The sequence below is a fragment of the Sparassis crispa genome, assembly GCF_003851025.1.
Source record: "Sparassis crispa DNA, contig_000001F, whole genome shotgun sequence".
Classification (NCBI taxonomy): domain Eukaryota; kingdom Fungi; phylum Basidiomycota; class Agaricomycetes; order Polyporales; family Sparassidaceae; genus Sparassis; species Sparassis crispa.
This window is the reverse complement of record NW_020939748.1, coordinates 4,025,332-4,052,572: the sequence shown is the minus strand read 5'-3', so window position 1 is coordinate 4,052,572 and position 27,241 is coordinate 4,025,332. Positions and strand designations below refer to the sequence as shown.

The following is a 27,241-nucleotide window of genomic DNA, read 5'->3' as shown; positions in this document are numbered from 1 at the left end:
GCCAGAGTCGCTTTTCATGTTGAACTTACGGTAAGGTCTTCAGTACATCTTTAATCGCGTATACTGCTGCCCGTATCTGACGGTCGGATGAGGGCTGGATACGTCTTGATGTAAAATCCAGGTATCTCGCTTGCATGAACTTCTGAACTTGTCAACGCGGCGGGAGGCCTTCATACCTCTGCCGTCAATGTCGTTTGACATTTACCAGATGACTCATGCCTTCTCAGAATAACAGTCCTTTTAGCCAAGAAGTCTTCTAAGCCACGAGAACGGATTTAGGCTCCTGCGTGCCGTTAGGCTTCGGCGCTATCAGGTATAAAAGCTGCACCTTGGCAAGACCCATTGGCCACTTCCCCTCTCCCGGGATATCCACGTAGTCGGTTTTGTCACGAAATTGGTCGCCTCTCGTGCCTACCATACTAAGACTATGTTCGAGGTACTTCTAAACCTCACGGCACATCCGATTCCCTTCGTCCTTTGTCTTCTGCCCGTTGTTGTCCTAGCAGTGCACGTTGTACCGTATTTGGTCGACGAGCATGGTCTTCGCCAATACCCCGGCCCTTTCTTTGCGAGATTCTCCGATGGTTGGCTCTTCTGGGTGTCCAGCAAGTTCAGGAGGACCAACACTGTCGACGAGCTGCACCAGAAATATGGTAGGCCTCTCTAACTTACATGTAAAGTGGTAACTTGAATGACTGATGCGAACTTGGACGCTAGGACCTTTCGTACGGATTGCGCCGAACCACATTTCGATTGTTTCTCCGGAAGCGGTCTCAGCGGTATATGGCCACTCCACCGGGACAACGAAGTCAGCTTTCTACGACACCTTTACGTCTTACCGTGCCATACGCGGGATATTCAACGCGCGCTCGCGCACCGAACATGCTCGTAAGCGACGCGTCATGGCTCATATGTTTTCCCCGCAGAGCGTGCGCGCCTTCGAGGGCCCGATCAAGGTTCATCTGCAAACTCTGTTGAACCAGTGGGACATCATGTGCAACAGCGCGGTGCGCAAGGATGAAGTGAAGACTGGCACACTGGGGTCCAGCACGTGGGAGGTGCGCGGCGGCTATGTCTGGTTTGATGCACAGTTTTGTGAGTGACAAATTATTTTCAAACGAGAATCTGACCGTCTGATGTTGTCTAACAGGGTGCAATTTGTTCACGTTTGATGTCATTGGTACGAAATTCGCGCTGCATAGATACTTCAACGCTGGCTGATGTGACGGTCCCACAGGTGAACTCGCCTTCGGCTCTCCTTTTGGTATGCTTTTGCGTGGCCAGGACACCGCCAGGATAAGGAAGTCTCTTACAGCTGGAATTGCCTCCTATGCACTCGACGAGTCCACCGCCCAGGAACCTGCGGCTCAATATGAGGTCGAAGAAATCGATGCTATCGACGCAGTTAGTGCGCGCATGGAGGTTTCTCCCATTCTCGGTGTGCTTCCCACGTACGTGCGCGAGTTCGTGGAGCGCATGCCGCAGCACCGTCGTGGCCTGAAGGCGCAGGGCCAGTTGATCGGCCTGGCGGCGGAAGCTATCTCGCGGCGCCTTGCCGCCGCCCGCCAGGCGGAAGATGAAGGGAAGATCTTTGATGATATGTTTGGGAAATTATTGAACGGTCGAGACGAGAACGGAAACCCAATGACTGAGCGGGAGTTGACTACGGAGGCCGTTACGCTGCTAGTCGCAGGATCCGACACAACTTCCAAGTACGTCTATTTATTACCGCTATATTGTCCCGTTGAGCTCGCTTTGCTGATAACTTATTTTACAGCTCGCTGGCGACCGTGATATTCCATGTTGCCCGCAACCAGAATGTGCAGAAGAGACTCCAGGCCGAGCTGGACGCTGTGGCCGGCTCAGACTCGAGCATTTTGCCGTTTGTTGACGTCAAATCCTTGCCGTACCTCGAGGCTGTCATCAACGAGGGCCTCCGCATTCTCACCGCGGTTGGTTTTGGTCTCGGTCGTGTCGTTCCCGAAGGAGGCATCACGGTGCTCGGCCACACTTTTTCTGCAGGCACAGAGATCAGCGTGCCCTTATATAGCATGCATCACTCCGAGGAAGTGTGGGGCGCGGACGTGGAGGAGTACCGTCCCGAGCGCTGGTTGGATGCTGAGAAACGGGGCGAGTTAATGAAGGTGTTCAACCCTTTCTCCTTGGGACCCAGGTGAGATCTTGGGCAGTGGTCATTGCTCCGGCGGCTGTGTAAACTTATTGTCGTGTTCCAGGGCCTGCATCGGACGCAACGTCGCCCTACAGGAACTGACATTGGTCCTCGCCGCCGTTTTCCGTCGTTACGATATTGTCCTGCAACCGGGTCGAGAGGTAAGTTTGGACTTCCTCTACGGCACAAGCGTGCTGACAAGAGATCCTGTGCAGTTCGGAGTGCACGACAATTTCGTTCGCAAGCCGCATGAGTGTGTGGTTGGGATCAAGCGTAGAGAGATATGATCGCCCGAACGATGCGCTTCTGACGGTAAATTTGCGAGCGACAGTGTGTTGCGTAATTTTACTTGCATAGAAATAATGAGACTACCCACATTGGAAGTATCACGCGTCCACTTACCTTAAGGTTTACTAAACGCTGAATAACGTTGACTATTGCCACCACCCATTGATGCGGATGGGTTGGTCCGAGAAGCTGGGCGGGCCTTCATGTCTGCTGTAAACATTTCTTTTGCTATGGATCATGGAGCTCTTCACGAGGTATATATCCCCGAGTGGTATGAGCGACGGCGGCCTAAACAAGTCGAATAGCAGCTTCGAAATAACTAAGATACACTAGGACAAGTCAGCCTCCGCCGTGTCGTACTCCACCTTCGGCGCACCGCGAACCGGTGGCACAGAAGGCGCCAGCGTAGAGGCTCCGCGCAGAAGGCCGCAAGGCTCTCCGCGGGGATCCAGGGCGAGGTGGAGGATAGCGGGGAAAGGGTGCTCCACGCGCCTTACACAGGAGGCGGGAGGGGCGCGTGTCCGTTTGTGACGGCCGTCTCTCGCGCTCGCGTACGTTCTGGATCGCCCGTAGCCCTTAACGTTCACCCCTTCATCCCACTCAGTAAGCGCGATGCTGGTTACGAACTCATCTCGGTGTACGGAATGCAGTTGGAGGTTTCCGTTGTTGTAGATACAATCTCGCGGAGGGACTAGAGGTATGTAGTATGCCATTGACTACGTTACCTTCCTTTTTCAGTCTCTCCGCGTACGTACGCTACACGTGTTTCCCTCTGTCCTTTCGCTATGCCGTTACAACGTTGGACCGACGGTAAGCACATTCCACCCATTTATCGTAGCTACCCGTACTGATCTACCTGTAGGACTTCGTGTCCACCGTCTAGGTAGATATCTAACTTAGTCCTTTCGCTATACGGCATTGAACTGAGGGACTTCGCGTCCACCGTCTAGTGTTTCTCATCCGTGCCATAACACGGGCCTCCTGAGATATCGTTCTTGCGTTATCTCTGGTGGTGTCGGGTCTGACTACCAAGATACATTTGGTACATCTCGCACCTAGGTGCGACTCCCGCTGATGCGAGTTCTGAATTCGACGATGTGCTGTAGCTGCCGGCACGCTCTCCCGAGCTGTGGTAAGTACGAGGGAGGCGCTCCAAGGCTCTCGGGATTCACTCCAGCGACTCAGAACAGTGAAGAGACGATTAACGAATGGCGTATACGCCCGAGTCGAGATCCTATCTTCCGGGATTAGTACCGAGCGAATGCGTTGCCCAAATTTATGACACGGTCGCTCAAGCTCTCCAACACAGATTTGATCAAGCTGCGTATGCGTTCAGGATTTAACATCGAACAGGTCCATTGGCGAATAACGCGTCTTCCTTCAATTTGGGACACTCGAACCGCGGATTGCGTTGCTTGCACGCCGGGCGAGGGCGAGGGCGAGGATTCGATGCGGCATATCCGCGTCGGTCTTGGGGATGATATAGATACGGTAGGTGCAGACATGTCTCTGCGCTTCCTGCAATCCTTCACACCCTCCAGTCGTTCAATACCGAAGGAACAGCTAGTGGCGTCTTTCACAGGCTTCTCTTGGGGCCCTTCACTCGACACATCACAGGCGCAGCCGACCAGCCGAACTCGAAGCCTTACTACCCCTTAATTTTCTCTCCGTTCCGCTGACTCCTGTTGCGTCAGTACCAGCGATATCTGTTCGCTATTCCTGTCCGTCCAAATGTTTTGACCCCATTCCGAACGCTGCCACGAGCGAGCACTGTCCGCCGGACGGCCCCCCTCCAAGCGCTGTCTGATCGCAGACGACGCGGCTGTGCTCACCTGCGCGGTTTTCTCAATTCTGATGGGCCAGCTCAAATCGCGCGATGCGGTTCCGATCGAGGAACTTCGGCCTGTCGAGTCGCTTTCACGTTGTTATTTAACTCGGGGAATGTACTCTGTACATTGGTTGCTGATTTGATCTTTTCCTCTCCGTCTCTGCGACGCCACTCTGGATTATCGAATAGCTTTCGGAGAGGGACCGGGCATGGCTGTCGACGTGTATGGAACGTAGGGAACGGAAGAAGAAGAAGAAAATGTGCCCATGGACGCGCGGAAGCTCCACATCTACTACGAACCTCACAGAAAAGTCGGGGATTCACGTATGGCCTGCATACAACTTGCACGGCCTCTCTGATTTTATAACTCCAGCTTACCGTCTCTTAGCGGTCTCCGCTTCCCTCTCGGACAGTCTACGATGTGACTCGTCTCTCATATGTGATCTGTACTGCGGGGCCTGCAACGAGTTATTACTTATCCCTTGGTGCGATGCTATGGATATCTGCGTGGTTGAATGGGTCTGCTGTGCTTTTTTTGACTTTGACTTGCTGTGGTGCGGGTGCGGTGCGGGTTTAGCGGCGAATCATTCTCCAAGTACACGGTGACCCATTTGCTTGACCGTGATCACTGGCCGGACAGGATGCAATCTCACTTCACCCGCGGCATATTCAGTGCGTACGAGGCGTACGGCCTCAGCGGTCAGCGGTCAGCTCCAGCAGCGATGCAGCCTGTCATTTACATAAGCCGTATATAACATATCTGCGGTGCTCGTCCTTAGCCAAGTATCTCAACTTACAGATTCACCGATGCAAGTCCAAGACTCCAGATGGAACGCCGAGATTGAGTTCCGTTCATCGTAATTTAACTCCTGTTTAGCTCAGTGGGAAGAGTGCATCAACGTAGTGATGAGATCAACCGTTCGAGTCGGTTAACTGGAATAATGGGCTAACGAGGTCCTTTTTGCGGGGTGTAGCCTTGACGGGTAATCTTGAACTGGCTGAAAGGCTAATCACATCTCCTGGGCGAGCGCCAACTTTTGGTCGAGTGAAAAGGGGAATCGATCTCATGCCGCGCGCGGGGTCTCACCGCTAGACTGGCGGCGGCACCGTCGAGTACCATAACGAACACGCCGGAATCGCGAACATTACGCTTCCTATGTTTATTCGAAGCTCTCAGTAAGAGCGGGATGCATGCCTCGCAGACCCTCTTTGCTTGAACCAGTGCGCGTTTACCATACGTTCAGGTCAGTGGCGCACTTGCGCACTAGCTTGCAGTACAAATCCATCACTCATCATTGCCAATATCGAGCATATCCTCTATTCAAATACCCACCCCCTCTATACTGCCTTCGCCAAACGACCTATATACCAAGTTCACTCTCAAAAACCATCGCCAATCGCCCGCCGCCTGATCGCACCTCGGCACATTCACCTGCCCCACGCCCAGGGAGACCGCTCCGAACCAAGCCTCGTCGCGATCTCCTCAAACTCCGTCGCGCGCGTGTTGCTCTGATGCAAGTTGTGGCTGGTCCCGCCGATCGCCGCGTGGCACTCGGGGCACCGGGCAGCCTGCATAGCGCCGCCGCACTACATTCAGAATCCGATAAGCACATCGCTTGACTGCAGACATGGCATGGTAAATGTCTACCTCAGTAATCACGAACGTGTGGCCGTTCTCACAGTTGTAGAAGTGGCCCCCGTGTGCTGTACGAACCACACAGCACTGGTCAGTATATTAAAATTAAGAAGCAGCGAACGACGCACTGAAGTTGAATGCCTTGACGATGTCCTCTTGTTCCTGCAACGAGACGGGCTGGTAGATCGTGTCGCGCAACAGGGAGCTTTCTAGCCCATCGCAGTCCTCCTCCCAGCGGTCTATCCTGCTGCGACAATTATTAGAAAACCACTGAAGCTCCTCCGTCAACTCCTTCACGCTCTGCGAGGGACGGCTACAGATATAGGCTTTCTGGATGGAGTCAGCAGATAGTGCCATGATTTTCTTCTTGTCTTTCACCCGCCTCGCAAGTTCGCCCCGCTCCTTGTTAGTCCAACGATTGTTCCGGCAATATTCAGCCCGCTCCATCATGATCTGGAACCTGAACCGCTCGAACATGACGCGCAACCCGTACACTGAAGCTCGCGCAGCCTGTCGCGAGGCAGAGGACCGCTGCGCCATCTCAACCGCCTTTTTAGCATCCGCAGTGCACGACTCGTACACGAAGGCGACGAACGCGCACCACACGCCGCGGTGCTTCGCGACGTCGGGCTCGGTCGACGCAGTGGCGATGCCCTCAATGCGGCCCACGCCGATCTGCGCGAGCGTGAAGCGCAGCTCGAGCGAGAAGAAGAACGCCTCGATCTGGAAGCGCGTGTCCGCCTTGTGCGGCGGCTGCCCGATCTTCGTGTTCACCGCGGCCATCGCTAACGGCTCCGGCGCAGCGGTCGCTTTTTCCGGGTCTGCCGCGAGCGCGTCCATCTCGAGGCGGAAGAGCGTCACCAGCGCGGCCTCATATGCCTTCACGTGTGCACCGCGAGTCACCGCGATGGCTACGATGCGCTGGTACGCTTTCAACAGGTCCTTGACGATGGCGAACCACGCAGTCGCCTCGGCCGGGTCAAGACCGTGTCTGATCCGCATAGCGCCCTTGTTCAGGAGATCGTACGAGAGCGGCTCATTGGCTTTGCCAGCGGCAGCGGCGGTGCAGTCCGGGATCTCCTCCACCGACGGGATGACGCTCTTCATCTCCTTCGCCGCCTTCTGGGACGCCTCCAGTGCCTCCGACAGCTGTACCACCTGCGGACTGATCTCCTCGATCGCCTGTGACATCGTGCCTGCGACGTTCTGCTCCAAGATGTCCAGTGTCGCCCGCTTGGTAACACGCCCGTAGCGCAGGGCAGTGATCGGACCGCGACACGTCGGGCACGTCGGCGGCGTCTGGTAGTTGATCGGCGGGGCCATGGGCGCAAGGTACCGACCAGACGGGTCGACCTCGTAGTATTCGGACATCCTACAGTGCCCGTCGAGGGTCTCGACGGTGAACAAGTGTCCGCAGTAGAGCGTGATCAATCGCTCGCTAACGTCCGTCGACGATAAGTCGAGGTCGCCCAGCTTCCGTTGCATGATGAAGTCGACGATGTCCGCTTTGCGGTCTTCAGGGAGGCACAGGGGGCACTTCTGTGACGCACATGGTTCACCGCAGACTGCATGGATGGAAATATCGTCAGTTCTATACAATCGAATGCATGAACCGTACGTACCAGAGGGGCACGGGTGTCCGCACTCCAGAGTTTCTGTACACGGTTCGTCGCAGGGCAGTCGCGTACAGATCTATCGCGAAAACATCATGAGCGCGAGTTTTCGTGGATTCAGATATAGTACTCACAGAGCCGCAAAGAACTGGACAAGTCTGGTGCGCACAGCGCCATATGCACGGCTCCATACACGGTGCGCACGGAGCAGAACAGAGCTTCGGGCATTCATGGTGAATACATCGCTGACGACATTCATGGGAGCACTTCGTGTTGCAATGGTGATCCTGGGAACAGTCAAGGCCGCATCGATGTTGACAATTGAGGAGCCGTTCGCAAGGATGCGCGACATGAGATGTCCGATTGATGCGGTTTGTACTGCGGACTGTGAAGGCAGCACCAGCAGTTGCTCGCTGACAATCGTTGCAAGTTGATTTGCATGTCTTTGAGCAGCACTGCAGTGTACCACCGCATGGCTCTTTGCACTGAACGAGGGTCGTGTCTTGGGAACATGCCACCGTGACCGAATGTTCGCACCGCGGCAGCTGTTTGCGAACGAGCTTTTGGCACTTGACAGATTCCAGCTTCTCCAACAAGTAACTAAGACCGATCAGCAGGTCGTCCTTACAGCAGGTGAAAGACGAACTCACCATGGGACTTTATCCTTCACATGTCCACATGGTAAGGCGACCTCGTACATAGGGAACTCGCAGTCGCCGCAATCATCCGAACAATGTTTTGAACAGGGATGACTACGGGGGCACGGTGTCCGGTTGCATGGCATATGACACTTTGTCGACCGGTGGTTATCCAGAGCAGCGTGGCACTATTGGAAAAAGCCCCGTTTCAGACGCACAAGTAGCACCGATAATTGTGACATACCGACGACGGACATATGTGTCCACATCCAAGACGGAATCCGCACGGGAGCAAGCATCCTCCTCCTGGAGACAAGCGGTTTAGCTCACCAGGCTGCGATATCACCTGCGTTTGATCTGGATGGCGGGGACAGATGGTAGGGAAGCCAGTACCGATTTGGTCGCGCGCTTCCATCTCGTCCACGATGGTTGACCATGTTGGGTTCTTGCGCAAATTGGACGCATTGCCGAGAATGTACAGTCCATGCTTCGCTCTAGACAGTGCAACGTTGATACGGTTGGAGCTCTGAAATGGGTGTGTCATAAATCAATCATCTATCGAGGTGACTGTAATTGTCGAGCATACCTTCAAGAATCCAATCGATGCAGATCCGGTTTCATACGAACCAGAGTTTCGAACAAGCGAGACTATCACAATCTTTGCCTCTTGCCCTTGGAAGATGTCGACAGTCCCTAGTCGCACCTATAGTAATATATGAGTAACCCAGCACTTTAAGAGTCAAGTATACCAACGTGTTGTGCGACGATAACTTCCTCGTATTCGGTACCCTCCTCTTCCAAGCCTTGACGCTCAAGCTGCTCCTGGTCTCGCTCGTCCAGCGCAACGGAGATCTTGAGATCTCTGAGGGCGGCTCGAACTTTCTGTAGTTGACCGAGGTATGCGCATAACACAGCAATGTCGCCGGGACCGCTATACGGTCCTTGCTTCAAAAAGTACAGGACCAAGTCCCGTATCATCTCAACCTGACAACGCCTCTTAGCGAGTTCTCGCGCATCGACTGAGGGCATCGCATACCTCATACATGTTGAATTTCGATACCGAATCCTCCGCTCCACTCTCTGGCTTAATATGGCTCAAGAAGTACACATTCCTCTGCATGCCTTGGACCCTGGGATAGTGTTGAACGACGTCGTTGTCCTCCAAATTCTTGTACAAGATGGTTCTACCAAAAGTATGAGTGGTGCTGAAATGGGGCTTGATATTGAGTGCTTACCGAATGTAATGTGAGATTTCCGGGCGCATCCGGCGTTGCACATTGATCTGGGACATCGGCATGCCAGCATTCGACAGTCTCTCCATGAGAGACCGGTCAAATTTGTAAAGCTCGTTTCCTCGTTCGCTGTCCATAGAAAGCGCTACGAACGATCATGAGCTGCAATGTGTTGATCAGAGCACTTCAACTTACAGTAGGTTGCCAGAGAGGGCCGTAGCTGCTGAGGATCTCCGATGCATATTAGATGATGAACTAGGAACAATGAATTGGTATTCTTGTAAAAAAACGAAGGTGGACGCACCGGACGATACTAGCGACGTCAGAATGTGTGCCTCAAGCACTTGTCCCGCTTCTTCTACCATCAGAACTCTCGGAGCGATATTCTGTGACATCATGTTGAGCGAGATATGCGAGAATGATCGTATGCCTCTTTACCGTGAGCAACGATGTCAATTTGGCCGCGCCTTTGCGATGAATTAGAGGGTCTGAACACTATAGGTCTCGGGATAAGACGTACCTGTGGTCGTGCAACCGATAAGGTCGGTTTTGCTCAGGAGACGACGGCGAGCCTAAACTTGCTGAGTAAGAAATCCTTGATATTATCATAGATAACCATACCTCATCCTTAATGTCATTATATTCTTGACATGCATCCTTGTAGCTTTCGCGTAACTCTTCGTACTCATGCAATTTTGAATGATAGGCCATTATCCGGATGTCTTGTTCCCAGTCTCCGGCGAGTCTCCTCCTTTCGTCCAGAGACATTGACCAGACTCTAGGTTCCTGCAGATTGAGAAGAATATCGGTCGGTCGGGCTGAAGTCGGCACTGGAGGGATTTCTGCATTGAAACCCAACGATGTAAAGAACTCGATGACTGAGGAGTCTGTAGCCGGAGTAACAGACTCGGTCTCTGCCTGCTTCCTCTTCTTCTTGTGCTTCGGTTGTTGGGGACTTGGAGGCGAGATGTACTGCAAGTCCTGGCCATTCCTCCAGAAACCGTACAGTGTACGAGACCCCGTGTCGACTTTGTGCTGTTTCTTCTTTCGCTCCACTGTAGCAAACTCACCATTTTCTTCTTCATCCTCCCAAACGCGTGCTGTCAGCATTTGGACCCAGTATGGTGGGGTCTCAATGGAGTCCGCATGCTCAGGGTAATGAATTTCGAGATATTCCTGGATCTTCTCCCAGGTGAGAATCGGCAGCTGAATTGATTCCATGACTTTGATCATATCTTCTTCTAACTTCTTCATTTTTGCATATTGACGCCGATTCGTGCGTTCCACCTCCGTAGCGCCCGCAACTTTCTCCAGCTTGTCCAGGGTATACTCAGCGATGCGTTCATCAGATGACCGCGATCCGAGTCGGACAAGGTTTTGTGTGATACCAGCATCGAGCACAGAACTAAGCATATGGTCAAGGGCATGGTTAGTGTAAGCGATCAACACTGCGAGGCAGTCCTTGAGCGAAATAGTCACACATTAACAACTCCTAGCTCACCAATAGGCTTGATCCCACTGGCGAACAAGATTCGCAGAATCTCCTTGCCGGTATAACTCTAGTGACGAACTGATCAAACCTACGAGGCAAGGTAGAGAGAACATCTACATACCTTCCCAGTTCCGGGTGGGCTATTTGAGACGAAGGGAATAAGTAAAGACCATTGCTGGACACAAATCATCATCATTTACCCCTGGATGAGCGAGACTTCTCTCGTAAGTGTGTCGACCACGGCGTCGACTTGGCTAGGATCTAGATGACTTGCTTGACGCAATTGCTGACGGGCGTTCGTAACGGCGTCCGGTTGCGAAATGTCAAGCGCTGGGATCGTCTGCCCGTGCTTCGCGAGACACTGGAGATTGAAGCGGAATCTAGGAGCCGTCGCGTATCGTGCATGGAGAACAGGGACATCGTTGTTCAGAGCGCCATTCCGGGAGATGTAGCGAGAGAAGGGGATCTCTGTGGGCTCAATCGTCTGGAGCCTTTCGAGGAAGGGGCGGACAGCCTCAAACATGACGCTATTATCCAGCAACACGGCGTATTTCGACCCATACTCGGCATGCATGCTCTCCCGGCGGAGTGCCATCAACTCTACCTCAGCATCGAAGAACTTGAGTCTCACTTGTATTTTCTCGTTGTTCGCCTTCGATGACTCTGCGATATCCTTGTTGAAAGACTTGATCTCTCCAAGGAAGATACGCATCTGTCGATGAGATACAATGATAAGTGCAACGAGGCTACCACCCTGCAGCCGTTTTGTATGTGACCAATAATCATACCGCCGCCTTACGTCCGTATCACGGGCAGTACCCGGAGGCGTGTCAACAAGCAATCCGACGGTGAGATCCCGCCGCTCGGCTTTGACGGGTAAGAACTCAACATTGGTATACAGCTGGAAGAAGACGGAGTCGTAGCCGCTTGAGCGGTACGCGCCACCCTTTTTATTCAGGAGCTCTTCGAGCTTGGTCTTCTCCTTCTTGCGTCCTGTGCGACTCCACATGGAGGCGAGATCACCATTTATGGACGTTATCGATGAGCGAATTGTAGCTCTGCACTGCCATTAGTGACTCATCTACGCTTGCGATAGGCACACTCACATCATCTCCTCGCGTAATAGCCGAAACTGAATGTCGAGATGCCTCTCCATAGAGTGGGCAGCGTGATGATGAGGCGCGTCGTGCACGAAGACGGGCAAATATGGTGGGACAGGACATAAAAGTTCTTCATGAGTCGGCGCAATACGGATAGAACTAATATCTTCAAAATCATTGTCGTGCCGGGGGCCCTCAGGACGGAGCTGCCCCGGCGGGTCGTAGGTCTGCACCAGCTGTGCGACGAGCGCCTGCTGTCGCTGCACGGAACTGATCGATGTTTGCACAGCAGGCCGACGGAGTCGGTTAGCAACGGCAGCCTCTCTTTCGACAATCGTCTGCAGACGCGTGATCTCTTCGCGCAACTGAGCTATGGTCAGGTTGCGGATGTTAGTGTTGGCCGATGTGATAACGTCGTCAAAGCGAGGAGGGCTGGCACACACGTCATCTGCCCAGGTGTTGAACCAGGTGGCGAGATCGAGAACCAAATCGACTATTCCAGGGTGGTTGCGGATCGCATCTTTGAATCGGTTGAAATACCTCGAAAGAGTTTAGCAGAGCCCCGAACTACACTCGGAGAGGCACTTACTGAAGAAGGACTGTCGACAATGTCTTAAACACCACTACGCCGTCTAGGCTACTTTGAAGACCTGATGTCAAATTTGGTGTCGAGTCCTTCCAAGATTTCTCTCGGATCAGACCTCCAACGCAGGTGTGAATCACGTTATGGACGGTCTCGTAGTTGTTTTCAATCACAGTGTATAAGTGACTACGAGATGGTCAAAATCGCACAACAACGCCACACGTAGCTAAAGAACTACTTACTTGATGTTCTTGTGCAAGGTACTCTTCAAAACCAGGTTGGATGCGAAATACTGCGTAGTTGGTTAAACATGCTGACTATAGAAGACGAAAGTTTGTGTACTTCGAAGATGGGAAAATATCCTTTCTGAAAGGACAGGACGCCCCCTGCCATGCCTATCCTATGGTTTACAGGTTCAAAACGCAAAACTTCACCGACGCGCAAGATCGCGTTTCCCTGTATCGGATTCAACGTCAATCACTAATCTCAAATCGAACTATCGCGAACACATCACATTAACGACCATGTCAAGAAACGCCTGTTCAAGTGCGTATTGAGTGATCCCACCTAGCACGGTGGCAGATTCAACTTACTTGGGCCTTCGCCGAGTCCTACGATCCCAGAGGTCATCATCAACGCATGCCCAACATCAGGCAAAATCGGAAGATGACATACCCAGCTTTTGTTTCTGTCATTCACACTCGCTAGTATCCTCACGAAGCCTTGAACTTTTGCAGCGCTCTCGAAATGATAGTTGACGCTCAAAAAAGGCCTGACATGGTTGTGGGCTTCACTGGGGTTCAGCATATGGCGCTGCTCGCGCACCGAGCCCACATTCGCAGCAAGCCCTTCCGCGGAGAAAAAGTCGGGTTCGACTTCTTCCTCCGCGACAGTAGGAGGGCCAGAGGAAGCTGCGGCGTTGGGTGCTCGTTCGTGCTTGTACTGGCACTCAAACCCACGACCGCAACTCCCAGAAGCCCAGTACATGTTGCAAACCTGCCTCGGCGCACTACCGCCGCCAGCCTGAGCCCCAGTTCGCCTTCCAGGGCTCTGCACGGATGGCGACTGCGTACGGTTGGGCGACAAAGGTGGGGCGATACCATGGGAGAATCTGCATTGATCTCCAAACCTGCAGCCTCCTCCGGAGGCATAGAGCCTACAAGATTGAGGCATCACTTTATCGAAGATTGATCAAAGGTGAGATATCGAGAGGAGTTTGAGGTGTATCGCAAGTTGAGCTCAGGGCTTAGGGGTGGACGCGTAAGTCTCGTTTGAAAGCGGTTTTGCAGTGGCATGAGGCCTGGCGCTTCCGGCCAGGCCGCATGCCAGGGCGCGGTAAAGGAAGCTTACAAGCGCCAAGGTATCTGGATATATCGTTGCTCGTCTCTATCCTTCGCCAGCCTGCTCGCCAATCTCCACCACCCAAACAACGAATGTTCGTGACTACTCGTGGTATACGCGTACAAACAGCACTATCTGCGTCTGGCTATCGTGTCAGTACCTCCGCCCCGGTTTCGGTGATTAAGACCATATGTTCTGCTTGTGCACTACGTGCACAGTTCTACAGAACGTGGTCTGTGAGTATCGTAATTTGTCAAAACTCTAACGCGTACTTCGGTTGAAACTGTCCAGCCGTCTGGGAACATCCAGCCGTTGGGGTCGGCGCCTTGGACAATGCACGGCTAATGGACGACATGAGTACAGCCCGACGAAGACAGGAATTTGCAATACGCACCTCAATCGTGAAACAATGACCGGGCAGCATTACACCTGGCTCATCGTTCACTGCAACAGTCATTCTGAGCTGACATCAGACGGAATGGTATGCGCAGACCCACGGTGGTGCAAAATCCAAGGTCTCCTATGGAAGTCCTCGCCGATGCCATGCCCGGTGAACTGCGTGTTCACAGAAAATTCGGTGTTTCGAACGAGCTCGTAGATTGCTTTGCCAATACCCTTGAATGGTCGGCCGGGCGCACACGCGGCGATGCTTGCCTCCAATGCCTCACGGGTGGTCTGAACAAGTGCACGGCCTTGTTCGTCCTCATACGAGCGGGTCAGATAAATAACATAGTTTAAAGAGAAGACAGTGGACTCACCACGTCGCCGACGAGGAATGTCTGCGACGTGTCCCCGTGAAAGCCATCCTTATATATTGTGATGTCAACATTCACGATATCTCCGTCCATGAGTGAGCGGCTAAGGACGATGAGCAGTGCGACGAGTGAAAAAGGTAACAAACTTACTCATCGGGAATACCGTGAGTGATGATATTGTTGACGCTGGTGCAGCATGACTTCGGGAAGCCATTATACAGGAGGGGAGATGGGTATGCGGAGTGAGACAGAATGAATTCGTGCACAGCTGCGTCAACGGCTTCCGTCGTTACGCCCACCTACACATGTAAGAAAATGCAGCGCGTTGTCCCAGACCAGGCGATGGGCTAATGAATCTGTGACGCATCAACCCGCGCCGCAGATGCATAAGCTCGTCGACAGATTACCCAACTCACCTGCACCAGGCTTCCTGCGTAGAGTAGCACTTCCTTCGCCAGCCTACCGACGCGCCTCACAGTTTCCTCGTCTTGAAGTGCAATTAGCTTGTCCCGAACGTGCTGAGGCCCCGTAGACGTGTCCTCGCCGAAGCCAAGGGTAGAAGCAGAGTCAAATGAGAGCGCATAACGCGGTCTGCGAATGTCTTCAGGCACACAGCGCGGCTTGATATGGGCGACGCCCCATACGAAAGGCTCTGGTGGAAGAATGACATCGTAAGAACCAAAGTCGTTTGCGACATCGGAAGTGGTCTCGGAAAGGTCAACACTTCGATGACTGGTTCTTCGTAGGGTGAGGGATATCGCGTGGGGCCTGTGCCGTGAACTGCCACGAAGAATACTGAACGCACGAGCTCTCATGGAAGCCTCCGCAAGACACTCGAGGGGGTATGTCAGGTGCGCAAGAAGCACAAGCTCCAGTTTTGAGATATCAAATGAAGCAATTACGAAACAGCCTGACTGAAAAGCAGCAGTAATTTAAGCCGCGCGCGCGGGTGTGTACAAGATCCGGCAGATGAGAAAGATTGACGAGTGGGTGCGGAACTTGGAACAGGACTTGGAACTTGGAGGGGGTCGTGTTGGAGTCGAGCACGAACGGACTCCGTTCGTGGTGCGTGAGAAACACTCGAGAAGCGCATGCTTTTCAGCATGCACTAACCTCGCGAGGTAGGTAGGTCAATTTTTTGGGGCGAAATTTCGCCGAATTTTTGTATTATATATATTTTTAGTGTGGTTTTCGATATAGAAGTAGATACAAAGCGTAAAGTAGGAAATAAGAGTGTGAAAATCGAGAATTATGTATCGTACGCGTACAGTAGAAAGTAAGAGTATGAGTGCAGGAAATGTATTTGATAATGTTACTTTTTAATCTTCTTTTTCGCAGCTATGACGTCAGGTAAGTTCATTCCTCGTTGTTTTGCAGAGGAAGTGATGACGTCTTCATAGCCGGGTGAAAGAAGAACAGTGATTTGGGAGATATCAGCGTAGAAGGCATCCGCGTCGCGATAGGACCCCGGCATACGCTGCAACATGTCCGATCCGGATGCGGGTAGAAGTGACCCCCAAATCCGGCCAACGTCCGAGACTAAGTCCGGGTACACGGCCAGAATAGGCAGACCCCAGAAAATCATTACACGAAAAGGGTCGTAGCGGCCCGAATATCGGCCCAAATCCAGCCCCCGCCTGTTACCGTTTCGGGGATTTTCAAGCGCAGAGGAATTTGACCCGGTTTGAGTTGTCCGAACGGCCCCGGACTTGCAGGGCTGTCTTGGTGCCGTGAACGGGTCGATTCCTGGGCTGTAAGAGGGTGGCTGCGGTGTTTTCCCCCAACCAGGCATTGGTGCTTCGACAGCGGCACCAGCTAGGCACTGGGTTGTGGGATACTGACCTGTTAGAAAATGCGGGGCCTCGTAGCCCTTTTGGGAAGCGAGGAATTTAATCTGAGAGAATCGGACCGGACGCGAGGTAAAGGATCGGGACGAAGATGTGGCTGCGGAGCTCTCATTGCTCCAAATATAGATATCCTTTTATATAATGGCCACATTATGTAATTAATCTCCGCTGTGGCGCATCCCTCGGATGCCCTCGGATTGCCTCTTTTCCGGCCATTTCCAACACTCCCCCTCAAGCCGACGGGCATTCGAGCATATTTATTTGCTTCTGATGCCTTGGCTTAGGGATTGTTTTTCTTTCCGGGATAGGACAATAAATATTTTGAGGATCGCATGCGATTAATATCGCCGTCTGATGGTCCTCAGATACACACTCCCGACCATCCTACCTTCTGGTAGGGGTAGACCAGCAGTTAAAACCTCGCAGGAAAAAACCCAGTGGGAAAAGCCCGCTGTCGGAATCTGGTGAGGGTTCCCCCAACACCAAATAACACTCGCTACTAGCCAGAGTGCGATTTTTCATTTTTTCAATTCTGAGCATTTTTAGCTCATATGTGCGCTTCTGTTGGCGCGCGTTCTCCGGATCGTCCTTCTTGGCATCCAGATCATTCGGTAGATTTTACCGACTTTTCTGTCTGTGGGCCTTTCCTTTTTTGTGTGCATCAGTCCCACCTTCTTCGCGTTCTTCGGGATCATCATCCCATCTGCGCTGCGCGGATTTGATGTGGCAGTTGACTGTGGTGCGGAATTCCCTAGCTCCCCCTCGCGCTACACGTCTATGGCTGCCGAGGTTTTAGGGCTTCGGATCTCTCATCTCCATATTGCACGTCTGCAGTATTGGTTGGTATGGGATCCGGCAATTTCCTTTTCTTCCCCCTGACACTGCACGTCTGCAGTTCAGCCTAGTTTGGAGACTTCGGGACTCATCTCCGCACGCGGCACGTCTGTCACGTTGCTTGGTAGTGGACCCGGTGCTAATATGCTCCCCCTGATTTCCCCTCGCACTGCACGTCTGCAGTCGCTTTGAGTTTTATGGGACTTCAGATCTCCTTCCCATGCATGCACGTCTGCCATGCTAATTGGTGAGGGGTCTGGAATTTTTCATTTTCTCTCCCCCTGGCGCTGCACATCTGCAGTTCCGCCTAGTTTGGGGACATCGGGCTTCTCCTTACCATGTGACACATCTGTCCATTGGTTCGCAGGGAGCCCGGCTAGGTGGTCTTGACGCATTCATGCGCCCTACATTTCACTCCATCCATGTAGCTTACCAATATATTTTTGTAGCCCTGGATGCTAATATTGTATTTGAGGGTAGCATCTTTAATTGTGCTCATAGGCACATTCAATCGAGTAGTGTTCAATTTAGACATTCTACGGCTTTCTTTCTGGAATGGCGAGTGCAGCGCAGTCACACTCATCTCACTCTCATTGGCCGGGTACTGAGCAATTACTGTAGATTGCCCTTTCGATACTCTCGACCATCTAAATTTAGTGCCTTTGCTCACGATCAGCTTTGGCTTCTTTCCGGTGATATACCCATTATACCGGTTGATTTTATTCTGTACTCCGTTAAGTACAGTACTGCATACAGCTTCACACTGTTTTTGGCCCGTAGAAATATATATTGTTGGGCCTTACATTTGTGTTTATAGGCCCCAGTCTCCGCATCCCGCTCTGCCTTGCCTGCCAGATCTAATCATCGGCTATGGCCTCGGCTTTTCTCCGGTGATACAGAGTCTGCTTCCTGAGCTTGGGGCTCGAAAACATCTTCTGGCTATGGCTCGGGGGTCCACGCATTGCAAGTGCATCTCTCACCACTAACGCACATCGCGTCACAGCTTCCGTGCATCTTTGCACGCGCCATATTCCTCGAGGCTCACCATGCTGATGTGCGCAGTATGCATGCGCATCATCTTATCTTATCTCGCTTATCTGCTTTAGGCGCTCTGCGTTCCCAAGGCGCTTTGCATCCTCATCTAATCTTATCTCAATGACACATCTCGCGCCTCGGGTTTTCGAGTTTGGCCTCTCATCTCTGGCTCTGAGTCTTTGACTTGGGACTGTGGTCTCTCTATGGACTCTCAGTCTCTGGTCTTGCACTCTAGGCTCTGAGCTCCAGGTCTTAGCACTCGCATTTACTGCAGTTCTGCCTCTTAGGACAGCAAGAGCGCATCTCATTCTCGCACGCTCCTATTTAGGCGCGCTTGGCCTCCCAACGCTTCTCTGCGCGGCTCTTTTGACCGCGTCTGCCGAATCATTATCCGGCGAAGTCTTTAGGCACAAAACAATATTATTTTTCCTCAGTAGTCCTAAATCATACATAGGACTGCTGAGATCTCCTATTACTTGTTGTGCAATGCAGTATATCAGCCTTTTGGTGAATAGGGGTCAAGGACTCAGCTATATATTCAGAGAAGAGCCTATGTCCGAGGATTGCAATCGTCTCGGGGCTCATAACCTGTTAGAAAATGCGGGGCCTCGTAGCCCTTTTGGGAAGCGAGGAATTTAATCTGAGAGAATCGGACCGGACGCGAGGTAAAGGATCGGGACGAAGATGTGGCTGCGGAGCTCTCATTGCTCCAAATATAGATATCCTTTTATATAATGGCCACATTATGTAATTAATCTCCGCTGTGGCGCATCCCTCGGATGCCCTCGGATTGCCTCTTTTCCGGCCATTTCCAACATGACCCAGTGCCTATTCGACCCCCGTCTGATCCTGGTACTATGACTCTGCAGACATATGTATAGGCCAGGCTGGTTGGCAGTAGTACTCTCGAAATTAATATTAGAGTAAACTCTACTTTCTGGACAAACAAGATGAATGATATTTATTATTACTAATAAATTGCATTGAGAGCCCGAGGCAGCAACATGGATGTGCAAGTCGCGATACACCAGAAAGTCTCTAAGTCAATTCAAACTCTGCAGGTCATCTGCGGGCTCTGCTTCGTGCATTCATGTCTCGTTCCCTCCTCCATTGGCTCACGCTCCTCACTACCCAGATCCTTCGTCTCCAATGTCCACCCAATTCCAGCCACCAACATTCTCATCCTTGTCGTCGTGTCACCACCACCCGCGTCTCCCGCATTCATTTAGATTTCCTTCCTAGTTGTCGGCGCCAGTGCATCACGACACATTACATGCCGCCTACATTCGCGTTGAGAGGTGCTGATCATGCATCGCACGATAGGTTAACATTTTTGTCTTTTGTGCCAATTCTGATATGCAGATTTTTTAGGATTTGGTTCACAGCTCAGGGCATTCACAAGTGCAGCACAGCATGGGAGGGTTAGCGGGAGGAGCAATATTTGCTTCCCGCCACTGCTGTCCTCCCTTCCAAAGCCCTCTGCCCGTCATGCATGTCAAGTGGGCCTTGAACAAGCTACGCCACCACGCCGCGTTATCACGACGCAGTGTGCGGGCGTCGTGCTCTCGCGCTCCCGCTACTGCCATCCTCTCTTTCTAAGCCCCTCTGCCCGCCGTGCCCGATCAACAGTGTGCCAAATGACACACGCCGCGTCATCACAACGCGGCATGCGGGTGTTGTACTCTCGTGTCGGTGTGGGCATCCTGCTCTTGCCTTTCTGCCACTACTGTCCTCCCATCCCAAGACCCTCCATCCACCGTGCCCAACCTAAAGCATGCTGCATCATCGCGAAGCGGCATGTGGGTGTTGTACTCTCCCATAGCGTACATGTAGCATACAAAAATGCAATAAATTTGTGCTATACCATTTTGTTTTGTACGAAAATGGGATTTTGGCTGGATTGATCATTTGTGACCCTGACTGAAGCATCGGACTGACCTTTCCCTCAGCCAGTTTCTGGGCTGCCACGGCCCCATAATTGCATGTGAATTGAGGGCTGTTTTGGTGTCTGACCGCCAGCCCTGGAATGGGGCCGCACTTGGGCTGTCATAGGCCTATCTATGCAGCTGAATTGACAACATGTCCAAGCACTGTATAAGGCTATTTTTTAAATACCGTAAAATCATTACACGAAAAGGGTAGTAATCGCGCCGGGCATGGGCTGTTGCGGCGACTCCGCTCTCAGGCCCCATTCTGGTGCCGCAGATGTCTGGCCGTGTAGAACAGGCCAAATTCTGGCACTCTACCCGATCCACTGTGCGGACATAAATGGACCATCGCCAGCATGTCCGATCTGATAGTGCAGACATTTTTGGACGGCCGGGGACAACCTCCAAGGCTTCGCCTTCTCCGAGTAAGTGAATGCCCGATACGTGGCTGTCGCTGAGTCAGAGTCAATATGTTTTCCGCTCGCGCATTCAGGTTGAGCAAGCAAGTCAGCATTTGCCTCTCACCCTCAGCACTGATATACAATGACAAGCCCATTCTCTTACATGCGGTATTAGACAGATTGGACGTTGAACGTGTCCTAGACATGTAGCCACGGCCAAAGGGTCAGGATAGTGTCTATAGGTTCAGCAATGATGCGTAGCATGTTCTGCCACTGGAGACAGTGTGCAATATCACATCTGCGGACATTGTGGGAAAATTCTGCCTTACATTGTACATGTATGACCGGCTCTTGTTGCCTGCGAAAATTTTGCCTTACATCCTTTCTCAGCCAATCAGATCGTGAGAATAAGCATGTTTACAAAAATGTACAACTGTCTGACATTCTACCATATATGTACAATGTTAGATGGGATATTTGCACAATATTAGATGTCCAGATATAGCTCGCCGTCTCCGGTGCATGCGTGTCCTGGGTGATTTTTGCGCTTTTTTTGTAAATTTTGGCCATTTTCAGAGGTTATATTGGCCATGCGGGTATAAATGGACCAAATTTGGCTAACCCGATCTGTTGTGCGGGTATTTGGGCCCAAATGGTGTGCGGACATAAGGGCCAAAATTCGGGGATTTTGGATTGGACATATTGGAGCATATGCCGGGGTCCTGTCGCGATTATGTCCTTCGAAGTCTTTGTCCCACGTACGCTGTCTCGTTATGTTCATCAACACCTTTGCGAGTGCTCCTTTCAATGCTGATTCACATTCATTCGGATGGAGAGCCTTAGCATTGCGTAGATCAAAGGCGGGTAAGGGGATACCATGTAGTTGCTCGCAAGATTCACACATGTTCCATGTATGAATGCCATATTGAGCATCCAATTCTGTTAGACTGAGTGTGAATTTTGAATGAGGAGAATAATCTTATGTGCTGGTGTTTTGTCAGCGTCATCGCTCGTGTCGGTTGCAGTGTCGGATGAAAAATTGCACATTCGGATACACTGATTAATGGCGACAAATGCCAAAGTCCATGTCTTCAACACGATAACCATAAACGTGAATATTGAATGCGTCAACAGAGAAAATGGCCGCTTTACATTCCACTTCACTGACGACTACGACGATGTGCGTGCAAAATATGACGAATTTTGTAGTATTCATCCTGTTGGAAAGTAGCGCCCAAATTTCTGGAGCTCCAGAAATTGGGGAGCGCCCAAGGGCAGACAAGCCGAGGGCATGATTACAAAGAAAGACAAAGAAGGAAATTTGCTTATATAAAGTGGAGCGTCTAGAACTGTATATATACAGAAATCTATTTTAGGACGCGTAATCACACGCCCCGACGCATCTTGACCCGCCATCACTACCTTCCTATTTGGGAACTAAGGCGCAATTTCTAACAGGTTATGAGCCCCGGCTCTAGCCAATAAATACTTGGATAACAACAGCCCCTATTGTGGCTACAAAAATTGTTACCCCCTTACTAGTACGAGAACAAATAATGTCGACCAGCGCTGATAATACGAGCAATAGCAATGATTACCGGATCCCGCTCCTGAAGGAAGACAATTGGCTCCCGTGGAAGCACCGCGTCGAGGCCATCCTTAACGATAAGGGTCTCCAGGAGTATGTGACCGGAAAGACACCGAAGCTGCAGCTGAGTAATGACCCGGCCAATAGGGCAGCGAGAGAGGCGGAGATTAGCGCCTGGGGAGAAAAGGACCTCAAGGCCCAGAACGTAATTGTGCTATCGCTGGGAGATTCCCAGATGGTGCACATCACTAGAGCCGAGACGGCACGGGCCATGTGGGAGCAGCTTCGCACAGTCAAGGAACAGCGTGGACAGCATGGAATTCTCACGCTGTGCCGGCGTTTTGACCGGAGGCAAGCCAAGGAAGAAGATAATATCTCCAGTCACATTACACAGCTACGACAGATCCAGGAACAACTCCACCTAATGGGGAAGGTTGTTTCTGACGAGGATTTCCGGCTCATTCTGGCTACCTCATTACTGGAGAGCTGGGACTCTTTCCTCAGCTCTTACTTTGGCGCCATGGCCGGCAATGTTGGCGCCGAAGGTGCTGACAACGTGCGCCCTCAGCTTACATCACAAGAATTGATTGCCATCATTCTTGATAAAAATAGGCAAAGGCACGAGCGTGGCGAGCGCAGTCAATCCTCGGACTAAGCCATGGTTGCCAAAGGAAAGAAGCACCCCTTTGGGGAATACAAAAAATGTTCGATCTGCAGAAAGCCAGGACATCTTGGTAACGAGTGTCGGCACTGCGACAAGGTCAAATGTATGAATTGCGGAAAATTCGGGCATAAGGCCACGGATTGTTGGGCTAAAGGTGGTGGCAAAGCCGGACAGGGCCTGCCGATGAAACGGCAAAAGACGGAACGTGCTTACGAAGTGCGCGAGGTCGAATTGAAAGAGGATGAGGCAAAAATAGCCTACGATAATGATAGCGACACTGTATCTCTCGGATCTGATGGCGAAATCGCTTCTTTCTATGAGTGGTTTGCCGACTCCGGGACAACTTCGCACATTACAAATCGTCGTGAAGTCTTCGCGACCTATCAGGTGCTCGAAGATCACACAATCACGGGCATCGGACTGCAACCAACGCAGGCATTGGGCCGCAGTACGGTCGATGTCAAAAGTGAAGTAGGAGACCGAAAAGTGAAATTCCATCTCCACGGTGTACTGTATGCACTGACAGCACCCAATAGCCTCCTCTCCATCACGTGTTTGGATGACGCGGCAGGAAGAGTACTTATGGGTAATAGTCGCGCAATACTAATAGATAAAAATAAACACACTCTTGCTATAGGCAAGAAAAATGGACGACTATATTCATTGAAATTGCGTCCAATAGTTCCGCAACCTGCGCGAACCTATGCTGCTAAGAAATATGGCCCGCATACCTGGGAAGAGTGGCACAAGATCTATGGCCATATCGGGAAACCAGCACTTATGCGATTATATCGCGAAGGGCTTGTTGATGGCCTAGAAATCTCGCCAAGCCCAGATGAAATTAATTGCGAGGCGTGCATCCAAGCAAAGGCGACGCGGAAGCCATTTCCCAAAGAGACGGACGAATGCAGCAAGGTACCCGGAGAATTAACACACACGGATGTGTGGGGACCTGCGCAGACAGCCGCTCTACAAGGGTGGAAATATTTTATTACATTTACCGATGATTACAGTCATCGAAGTACAGTACTATTTATGAGGCATAAAGATGAAGTAACAGAAAAGGTAAAGAATTATATTACCTATATCGAGCGCAAGTTTGGAAATAAACCCTTGTGACTCAGGCTCGACAACAGTCGAGAATATATGAACACCGAATTAATTAACTGGTGTCAAATGAAAGGGATCGAGATGGGTCCGACTGCGCCGTACTCACCATCCCAGAATGGAGTCTCTGAGAGATTGAATCGCACACTGCTTGGACTAGCGCGCGCGATGATCTATGCGAGAGATCTACCTCGTTATCTTTGGGCTGAAGCGATTGCTCATGCAGTCTATATTAAAAATAGATCGCCTACCCAGGCGTTAAATGGGGCAACTCCCGAAGAAAAATGGAATGGGACGAAACCAAATATCTCGTACCTACAAGAATTCGGTTCCCCCATATGGGTCCTCACGGAGGACGCAACACTATTAAAGCTAGCGCCCCGTGCCAACAAGTATATTTTTGTTGGATACATGGATGGACCCAAAGCCATCAAATATTATGATGCGCATACGCACCAGATTAAAATCTCGCGTAATTTCCAATTTTCTTCGAATTCCCCAGACCATTTGCCCGGCAATGCGCCTCACATGCCACAAGAGCAAATAGGATCCGACGTACCTATCCTCATAGCACAGCATGAGGGGGAGCAAAATATATTTCCGGGCACTTTACCTAGCAATGCGTCAGACGTGCCGCATGTGGAAAGGAGACCCGAAGTCCCAAACCTCACAACGACCGCAGATGTGCAGCGTGAGGGGGAGTTAGGAACTTCTGCGCCACAGTCACCTGCCAAAAATCCGCGAAAGCGCAGACAGGATGATGATCCTGATCAACGCGAGGAAAGCGGGATGGACGCACCAAGCCAGCCCAGACGAAGGAACTTCCGCGCCACAGTCACCTGCCAAAAATCCGCAAAAGCGCAGACAGGATGATGATCCTGATCAACGCGAGGAAAGCGGGACGGACACACCAAGCCAGCCCAGACAAACCAGAAGAAAGACAGTGCGGCATGATTACCGTCTAATGCACGACCCAGAGGCAGACGAAGATCTGGATAATGATCCAGATAAATCAAATGCCGAATTAGTCTATATTGCGATGAGCGCCCACGGAAATGCGGATGCGGACGAGCCAAAGACGCTCAGTGATGCCAAGAGATCACTCGAGTGGCCCAAATGGGAACAGGCAGTCCAGACGGAACTCAATCAACTACAGGGTATGGAGACTTGGGAGTTAGTGGAACCTCCCGAAGATCGAAAACCCGTAGGAAATAAATGGGTTCTAGTTAAGAAAACAAACAAAGAGGGTGAAATAATCAAATACAAAGCCCGCCTGGTTGCGAAGGGATATTCTCAAATTCCAGGCATGGACTATACCGAGACGTTCACGCCCGTAGTCCGCCTCGAAACCATTCGAGCTATCCTCGGGCTAGCCGCAATCTTAGATTGGGAGATCGGACAGATGGACGTGAAAGGCGCCTATCTTAATGGAACTCTCAAAGAAGAAGTGTATATGCGGCAACCCGAAGGATACAGCGATGGAACATACTGCATATGTAAATTAAAGAAAACCCTCTACAGGCTAAAGCAGTCTGGCCGAGAATGGAATATCGTGCTGAACCGCAAGTTACTAGACGTGGGATTCAAGCGCCTATTCTCGGATCCATGTGCGTACATTCAGATCAAAGGTGATAAGATAGAAATCGTCACCATTTGGGTAGACGACCTATTAATATTCACCAATGATTGCGCACTGATGGACCAATTGAAGAGGGAACTCCAAAATATGTTCGAAGTTACCGACCTTGGCGAACCCCAAAAAATTGTGGGGATAGAAATTGAGAGAGACCATTCAAAGCGGACAATCAAAATCTCTCAGACAAAATATATTGAGTCTATCCTACACAAGAATGGGCTTACGAACGCCAACACGGTCGGGATGCCTCTTGATCCAAATACAGTGCTTGAAAAAGAAGAACCCGAAACTGATGACGAATGCGACCGAGACAATGGATATGCATCGCTCATCGGATCACTGATGTACACGGCAATTGTCACGAGACCAGACATTGCTCACCCCGTGCAATGGCTTAGCTCATTTACTGCCAATCCCGGAATGGCTCATTGGACTGCTGCTAAACGCATCCTCCGCTATCTATCCGGAATGCGAGAACTTGGAATAATCTACGGGCCAATTGCAGATGTCAAGCCCGAAGATCAATCCATATTTGTGGGCTACTCAGATGCAGACTATGCGAACGATATCTGAGATCGCAAATCAATCTCGGGATATTTATTTAAATTAGGAAATGGCACGATCACGTGGAGCTCAAAGAAGCAAACCACGGTCGCATCATCCACCACGGAAGCCGAATACATGGCATCCGCCGAAGCGGCAAAAGAAGCCGTGTGGCTCCAAACACTATTCAAAGAAATAGGTTTCGAGCAACAAGATCCTACAATTTTATTCGAGGATAATACAGCGGCGATCTCAATCGCACGTGATCCCCAATTCCACGTGAAATCAAAACATTTTGATGTAAAGCATCATTATGTGCGCGAAAAATTGAGGGATAAATATATTGATATCCACTACTGTCCCACGGAGGACATGATAGCGGATATCCTAACAAAGTCACTCCCTAAGCCGAGGCACGAGAAGCTCACAAAGAAGCTCGGAATGCCCATCGGCTTGAGGGGGAGTGTTGGAAAGTAGTGCCCAAATTTCTGGAGCTCCAGAAATTGGGGAGCGCCCAAGGGCAGACAAGCCGAGGGCATGATTACAAAGAAAGACAAAGAAGGAAATTTGCTTATATAAAGTGGAGCGTCTAGAACTGTATATATACAGAAATCTATTTTAGGACGCGTAATCACGCGCCCCAACACATCTTGACCCGCCATCACTACCTTCCTATTTGGGAACTAAGGCGCGATTTCTAACACATCCTGACCTAATATTTGACAGGAGACCGTACTCCTCCTCATTCCTCACGGTGGATAAGAATCATACAAAGCTTACCAGGTATCGTTGTACTTGTGGGTGAGCGGCGCTGCATTCGCACGCCATGTCCGATTCCCTAGTCCCCCCACGTATATTCACAGCATCGATTTCTGCGAGAGCGACATGTGATAAGGCGGTAGTCATAGTAATAGTATACAAGAAAATCCCGTAGTCAAGCCATGTAAATTTACGGTGGCAATCACTGCAAGCGAATAGTGGG

The 27,241-nt window shown here is 51.2% G+C and overlaps 6 protein-coding genes across 6 annotated transcripts, besides 1 other annotated feature; 3 read left to right on the top strand and 3 right to left on the bottom strand.

The window, feature by feature from the left end:
- Positions 1 to 427: 427 nt before the first annotated feature.
- SCP_0214540 (Benzoate 4-monooxygenase) lies at positions 428 to 2,457 on the top strand (the record flags this gene model as incomplete). The annotated part of the gene is made up of 7 exons (XM_027755355.1): positions 428 to 653; positions 718 to 1,095; positions 1,151 to 1,180; positions 1,238 to 1,712; positions 1,778 to 2,173; positions 2,235 to 2,331; positions 2,386 to 2,457. The coding sequence occupies 7 exons, from the start codon at positions 428 to 430 to the stop codon at positions 2,455 to 2,457; spliced, it is 1,674 nt and encodes a 557-aa protein (XP_027611156.1).
- A 330-nt stretch (positions 2,458 to 2,787) lies between these two features.
- On the bottom strand, positions 2,788 to 3,171 carry SCP_0214530 (hypothetical protein; the record flags this gene model as incomplete). Its single annotated transcript, XM_027755354.1, has 1 exon — positions 2,788 to 3,171. The coding sequence occupies one exon, from the start codon at positions 3,169 to 3,171 to the stop codon at positions 2,788 to 2,790; it is 384 nt and encodes a 127-aa protein (XP_027611155.1).
- Positions 3,172 to 5,153: 1,982 nt separating this feature from the next.
- Positions 5,154 to 5,225: a sequence feature (amino acid sequence was deduced to be 'Pseudo' by tRNAscan analysis;~tRNA-OTHER).
- A 489-nt stretch (positions 5,226 to 5,714) lies between these two features.
- On the bottom strand, positions 5,715 to 13,567 carry SCP_0214510 (hypothetical protein; the record flags this gene model as incomplete). The annotated part of the gene is made up of 26 exons (XM_027755353.1): positions 5,715 to 5,873; positions 5,935 to 5,990; positions 6,051 to 7,487; positions 7,545 to 7,614; positions 7,670 to 8,135; positions 8,186 to 8,361; positions 8,418 to 8,699; positions 8,760 to 8,876; positions 8,927 to 9,157; positions 9,210 to 9,357; positions 9,409 to 9,550; positions 9,601 to 9,660; positions 9,710 to 9,791; positions 9,844 to 9,872; positions 9,926 to 9,977; positions 10,027 to 10,853; positions 10,907 to 10,964; positions 11,019 to 11,037; positions 11,098 to 11,955; positions 12,004 to 12,537; positions 12,587 to 12,766; positions 12,823 to 12,872; positions 12,923 to 13,036; positions 13,095 to 13,118; positions 13,174 to 13,191; positions 13,256 to 13,567. 26 exons carry the CDS (start codon positions 13,565 to 13,567, stop codon positions 5,715 to 5,717), a joined length of 6,501 nt encoding a protein of 2,166 aa, XP_027611154.1.
- Positions 13,568 to 14,066: 499 nt separating this feature from the next.
- SCP_0214500 (Methionine aminopeptidase 1) lies at positions 14,067 to 15,491 on the bottom strand (the record flags this gene model as incomplete). Its single annotated transcript, XM_027755352.1, has 7 exons — positions 14,067 to 14,141; positions 14,194 to 14,262; positions 14,316 to 14,365; positions 14,419 to 14,623; positions 14,680 to 14,779; positions 14,827 to 14,975; positions 15,093 to 15,491. 7 exons carry the CDS (start codon positions 15,489 to 15,491, stop codon positions 14,067 to 14,069), a joined length of 1,047 nt encoding a protein of 348 aa, XP_027611153.1.
- A 6,786-nt stretch (positions 15,492 to 22,277) lies between these two features.
- On the top strand, positions 22,278 to 22,964 carry SCP_0214490 (hypothetical protein; the record flags this gene model as incomplete). Its single annotated transcript, XM_027755351.1, has 1 exon — positions 22,278 to 22,964. One exon carries the CDS (start codon positions 22,278 to 22,280, stop codon positions 22,962 to 22,964), a length of 687 nt encoding a protein of 228 aa, XP_027611152.1.
- Positions 22,965 to 24,837: 1,873 nt separating this feature from the next.
- SCP_0214480 (hypothetical protein) lies at positions 24,838 to 26,289 on the top strand (the record flags this gene model as incomplete). The annotated part of the gene is made up of 1 exon (XM_027755350.1): positions 24,838 to 26,289. One exon carries the CDS (start codon positions 24,838 to 24,840, stop codon positions 26,287 to 26,289), a length of 1,452 nt encoding a protein of 483 aa, XP_027611151.1.
- Positions 26,290 to 27,241: the final 952 nt, after the last annotated feature.